The sequence below is a fragment of the Terrapene carolina genome, unplaced genomic scaffold, assembly GCF_002925995.2.
Source record: "Terrapene carolina triunguis isolate 2854851 unplaced genomic scaffold, T_m_triunguis-2.0 Scaffold32486, whole genome shotgun sequence".
NCBI classification, from domain to species: domain Eukaryota; kingdom Metazoa; phylum Chordata; order Testudines; family Emydidae; genus Terrapene; species Terrapene triunguis.
The window spans coordinates 8,367-14,327 of NW_020696837.1; the positions used below are offsets into that span (position 1 = coordinate 8,367).

General features: G+C 60.1%; 1 protein-coding gene across 1 annotated transcript in view; it reads right to left on the reverse strand.

Annotated features, from left to right (window-relative positions):
- Positions 1 to 4,983, reverse strand: part of LOC113409330 (amyloid-beta A4 precursor protein-binding family B member 1-like) — a gene marked incomplete at both ends in the record, with an annotated part of 13,170 nt that extends 8,187 nt beyond the window's left edge. Inside the window, 4 exons of the mRNA XM_026663110.2 lie at positions 374 to 428; positions 702 to 787; positions 3,786 to 3,842; positions 4,778 to 4,983. Of these exons, the coding sequence (XP_026518895.2) occupies positions 374 to 428; positions 702 to 787; positions 3,786 to 3,842; positions 4,778 to 4,983 (404 nt within the window). The remainder of the gene's footprint in view (positions 1 to 373; positions 429 to 701; positions 788 to 3,785; positions 3,843 to 4,777) is intronic.
- Between the last annotated feature and the right edge of the window lie 978 nt (positions 4,984 to 5,961).

Consider the following 5,961-nt stretch of genomic DNA (forward strand, 5'->3'; position numbering starts at 1 on the left):
TCCTGGCAGAGCCCCACCACCTGTCCGTCCCCGTCTCCCCCCCTCTCTCCCCAGCAGAGTCACCACTGCCAGCCACTGGAGGGCCCAGGGGTCTGACCAGGGGTGAATGATACCAGGCTAAATGGGCGCACTTGCTGTACTTAGCTGGCAGCTCTTCCCAGCGCCATGACGACAGTGACCCGGCAGCCCCTTCTGCCCCGACGCCATGACGACAGTAACCTGGCAGCCCCTGCTGCCCCGGCGCCATGACGACAGTAACTGTGCTGCCCCGGCGCCATGACGACAGTAACCCGGCAGCCCTGCTGCCCCGGCGCCATGACGACAGTAACTGTGCTGCCCCGGCGCCATGACGACCGTAACCCGGCAGCCGTACCTTGGAGCCCAGGGGCGAGCCCAGATGCAGCGTCTGTTCCTCGGCTTTCGGCGCACTGAGGAAGAGCAAGAGAGGCTGGTGACGCCCTGGGCACTGCCTGGCGCCTGGCCCCCCGCACCCTATGGGAAGGGCCCCTGGGCTGATCCCTGTCACCCCCAGGCCGGGGTCCTGCCCCACTGTCACAGGGCAAAGCCTCACAAAGGGGATCTTGTAGGGATGCCCCACGTCGAGTCCTGGCTCCCAGCCCCACTGGCTCCGTGCACAGCATGGCAGGTTGGGGCCCTGGCCCCACGCCCGAGCCTGGCCCCGGCAGCCCTGCCCTACTCACCTGAGGCTCAGCACTCCCAGGTGCAGGGTGGGCTGCTCCAAGTCCTGCTGCCCCGGCTCCGGGGTCCCCTCCTCCGACGGGACGTCCTGGGCGAGGGACAGAGAGTCACAGCATGTCGGGCTGGTGTGACGTTATTGACACAAACTGGGACCGTATAGATCATTGTTGCAACCAAGGTCCTGTAGTGGCCCCAAATCTTGTACAAAGGGGGTCAAAGAAGGTGTCTAAGACACGGTTATGGTTTGCTGGTTATGATTACTGTCTATATTTTTGTATTTAAAGTTATCAGTATTGGCTCTAGACTGTCTGTAGTTCAAACTTGTGCTGTGTTTCTGGGTGACACCCCAGACAAGTTGGCATCAGCTCTGCCTAGCCTGCTGGATGGCCCATTAAGGACCATCAGCTATTGTGAGGTAGGGAGTGGGGAGTGTTGGCCTGGGGATGTTTGTGGGAGTTGCACTAGTTTACTGTCTGCATTAATACTGATGGGGATGGGATATCAGGGGTGACCTCGCATATACCCTGAGCCCAGGAGGGGTTTGGGGCCAGGTGACACCTTCTGCCTGGGAAACTGGACAAAGACTGGAGAAGGAGGGGGGGTTGGCTGGGGGAGATGGCTGGAGGGGGTTTCAGTTTGGAGCTGGCTGGGGAGACGGGGGGAGGCCCAGCACTGGGGTCTGGGCTCCCTGCCCCCCAAGATGGACCTGACTGAGAGGTCCTGTTCTCTATACCTACAAGCTCTGTCTTGGACTGTGTTCCTGTCATCTAAATAAACCTTCTGTGTTACTGGCTAGCTGAGAGTCCTGGTGAATCGCAGGAAGTGGGGGTGCAGGGCCCTGACTCCCCCACACTCCGTGACAGGGGGTGACTCCTGTACTGGGCCGGGCCCCCGGGCCCTGCAGCTCACAGGGGAAGCCCACAGCCTCCGAGGCTGGGCCTTTGGCACCAGCGACCCATCTCTGTCCGGGGCTCCCTGCCGCGAATCCGGCCCGGCCAGGCCCCGGCGTGGGGCTGGTCCGTCCCCGTCAGGGCGCGATGCTCCCCGGGGACGCTAGCAGGTCCCCACTGAGCAGTCACCTGGCTACTGGCGGCCAGGCCGTGGCTGGCTGGGGGGGCAGGGCTAAGCCATGAGACATCAGACCAAGCCAGCGACAGGAACTGGCCCAAGCTCTGCTCTCCTTTCCCCTCGCTCCCCAGCCCCACTTCCTGCCCTGCCAGGGCACCCTGCTGTTACGGGGATTGTTCGGGGCTTTGTCTTTCTGATCCTCTGCCGATCTGAGCTGGTTTTGCTCTTGTCCTTCCACCCAGATGGGGGACCGCCCCACGCCGCTCACTGGGTGCCGGGAAACAAGCCATTTACAACACACACTTTGCTTCTCTACAGAGGAAAAAGGACAGTAAACTAACTAAACTCCTACATGCCACAGGGGCCACAACAGCGGTTCCCTTAACCCGCCCAACAACACCACATTCTACAGCCATACCCTCCGATCCCACTGAGGGGACCAAAAGAAACTGCACCATCTGCTCAAGAAACTCCCGGCTACAGCACAGGAACAAATCTACACGGACACACCCCCAAAGCCCCGACCAGGGGTATTCTATCTGCTACCCAAGATCCATAAACCTGGAAACCCTGGATGCCCCATCATCTCGGGCATTGGCACCCTGACAGCAGGATTGTCTGGCTATGTGGACTCTCTCCTCAGGCCCTACACTCCCAGCACTCCCAGCTATCTTCGAGACACCACTGACTTCCCGAGGAAACTACAATCCATCGGTGATCTTCCAGAAAACACCATCCAGGCCACTATGGATGTAGAAGCCCTCTACACCAATATTCCACACAAAGACGGACTACAAGCCGTCAGGAATAGTATCCCCGATAATGTCACGGCAAACCTGGTGGCTGAACTTTGTGACTTTGTCCTCACCCACAACTATTTCAGATTTGGGGACAATGTATACCTTCAAGTCAGTGGCACTGCTATGGGTACCTGCATGGCTCCACAGTATGCCAACATTTTTATGGCTGACTTAGAACAACGCTTCCTCAGCTCTCGTCCCCTAACGCCCCTCCTCTACTTGCGCTACATTGATGACATCTTCATCGTCTGGACCCATGGGAAACAGGCCCTTGAGGAATTCCACCAGGATTTCAACAGCTTCCACCCCACCATCAACCTCAGCCTGGACCAGTGTACACAAGAGATCCACTTCCTGGACACTACAGTGCAAATAAGTGATGGTCACATAAACACCACCCTATAAATCTGACAAATCTGACATCAGGAATTATAACATTCAAAAAACAGTAGAACACTTCAATCTCCCTAGTCACTCAATAACAGACTTAAAAGTGGCAATTCTTCAACAAAAAAACTTCAAAAACAGACTCCAGTGAGAAACTGCAGAACTGGAATTAATTTGCAAACTGGACACCATCAAATTAGGCCTGAATAAAGACTGGGAGTGGATGGGTCATTACACAAACTAAAAACTATTTCCCCATGCTAATTTTCCCCCTACTGTTACTCACACCTTCTTGTTAATGGTTGGAAATGGGCCATCCTAATCATCACTACAAAAGCCTTTTTTTTTCCTGCTGATAAAAGCCCACCTTAATTGATTACTCTCATTACAGTTGGTATGGCAACCCCCATTTTTTCATGTTCTCTGTGTATATATCTCTTCCTACTGTATTTTCCACTCCATGCATCCGATGAAGTGGGTTCTAGCCCACAAAAGCTTATGCCCAAATAAATGGGTTAGTCTCTAAGGTGCCACAAGGTCTCCTCGTTGTTTTTGCTGATACAGACTAACACAGCTACCCCGCTGAAACCTGTATTACAGAACGTCCCCCCAGACACAGGCCTGGCCTCTGTGCCCCAGACAGGACGTGGTGCCCAGCACACCCCACAGCGACCCCGCCTGAGCTTTGCTGCCGTTCTCCAGCTGCTGGCTGGGTGGTGAGTGCCCCCATTCCTGCACGGCCTGGGGGTGCCCCCTTCTGCCTCCTCCACCTGCACTTCCTGACCTGGACACCCCCTGGTACCGGCCCCCGCCACGCAGCGCCGCACTCACCTTCCAGACCTCGGCATCTGCCAAGCGCTCGGCCTCCACAAAGCCCGTCCAGGTGAGCTGCAGAGAGCGGGACAGAAACCAGCCAGTGGGGGTCAGTGGCCTTCTGACGAAGTGGGAATGTTCTTAATGTTTTCTCTGAATACTGTGTGGGTGCCTCAGTTTCCCCTATGCATGTCTTAAGTCTCTAGGTGGTGGTATAAGGGGGTGTGGTTGTTGCAGAGCCCTAGGAGACCAGTGTGATGCTGTCTGCACAGAGAAGGGCCGACACCCTGTCTCTGGCAACTGATGACCTGGGCCCCTCCCCTGCAAAGGTGCCAACTGAACTTGTTGGAGAACAAAGAGATCAGGTGACCTCCTGGCCTGGGAAAGAGACAAAGGCCAGAGGAGGGGCTGGAGAGTTTCAGTTTGGAGCTGGCTGGGGAAAGAGAGGGAGGCCCAGACCCGGGGTCTGGCCTCCCTGGCCCCAAGATGGACCTGACTTAGGGGTCCGGTTTCTGTACCTACAAGCTCTGTTTTGGACTGTGTTCCTGTCGTCTAATAAACCTTCTGTTTTCTTGGCTGGCTGAGAGTCCCGGTGAATCGCAGGAAGTGGGGGGTGCAGGGCCCTGACTCCCCCACACTCTGTGACAGGCCTCCCCCAGGGTTAGGGGGTGTCTGTCTACCTCCCAAGGGGTATTGCCCTCTGCCTCATGCGGGGGGGGGATCCCGGGTCCACCTGGAGATAGGGGGACACTAGGGCAGCATCTGTTTGTCCCCCAAGGGGTCAAGGTTCCCCAGGGCACTTGTGGCATCACCCTCTGGATCCCAGGGGTGGGGCAAACCTGGGGCACCAGCAGCGTCTCCCCAGGGTGGGGGGGTCCCTGGGGCACCGGCAGCATCTCCCCAGGGTTTGGGGGGTCCCTGGGGCACCGGCAGCATCTCCCCAGTGTTTGGGGGGTCCCTGGGGCATCGGCAGCGTCTCCCCAGGGTGGGGGGGTCCGTGGGGCTCTCACCTGCTGCTCCTCGGTGGGCGTATTCCCCTGGGAGTCACGGTCGGGGCCGCGGCCCCCCTCGCCCTGGCCCAGGTCTGCGGGTGGCTCCCACTGCGTGGTGCCCGTGGGGATGTGCCAGTAGTAGGTGCCCGAGGCATCCTGCACCCTCACCCACCCAGCAGGCAGGTCGGAGTCCGTCTCAAAGGCGTTGCGGGCCCAGGAGGCGTCTGTGGAGGGAAGGGGTGTGAGCAGGGCCGGGCAGCCCCGGGGAGTCGGGACGGGCCAGTGCCGGGGCAGGACAAGGCCTCAAACACTGGCCCAGGCCCCAGCACAGCCATAACCCCACCGCCCTGCACCTCACTATGCCCGCTCGTCCCCCCGGGCCAGCCCTCAGCTGAGCCCCCCTGCCCTCCAGACCTTTCCAGGGGGGCTGCTTCCCGGGGCCAGCCCCAGCCAGGCCTGGGGCTCCGGCTGGATTGACTCGCACGGTGCTACGGGATGCCCAGTGCCCGCTCGGGGCCCAGCCAGGCCCCCTCCTTACCCCCCATTTCCCGGCGGTGACGGGGTCTTTGCCTGCAGCCCAGGCAGCGCGTGACAGGCACCGGGCTGGGAACAGCCCCTGCGGGGCCCCTGGGGACAGCCAGGAACCCGGGGCCCCCGTTACAATGATGGGCAGTGCCCAGTCGGTGCCTCGTCCGGACGGCACCAAGTCAGACGCCTCTGAGCCTCTGCCTCTGAGCTTCTGCCTATGACACAGTCTCTTCGTCGTCGTCCCGCAGCCAGACCCAGCCGAGCCGGGCACCAGACCCAGCCGAACTCCAGCCAGACCCAGCCAAGCTGGGCAACAGACCCAGCCGAGCTGGGCACCAGACCCAGCCAAACTCCGGCCAGACCCAGCCGAGCCGGGCACCAGACCCAGCCAAACTCCAGCCAGACCCAGCCAAGCCGGGCAACAGACCCAGCCGAGCTGGGCACCAGACCCAGCCAAACTCCGGCCAGACCCAGCCGAGCAGGGCACCAGACCCAGCCAAACTCCGGCCAGACCCAGCCGAGCCGGGCACCAGACCCAGCCGAGTCGGGCACCAGACCCAGCCGAACTCCAGCCAGACCCAGCCAAGCCGGGCAACAGACCCAGCCGAACTCCAGCCAGACCCAGCCAAGCCGGGCACCAGCCCCAGCCAAACTCCGGCCAGACCCTGCTGAGC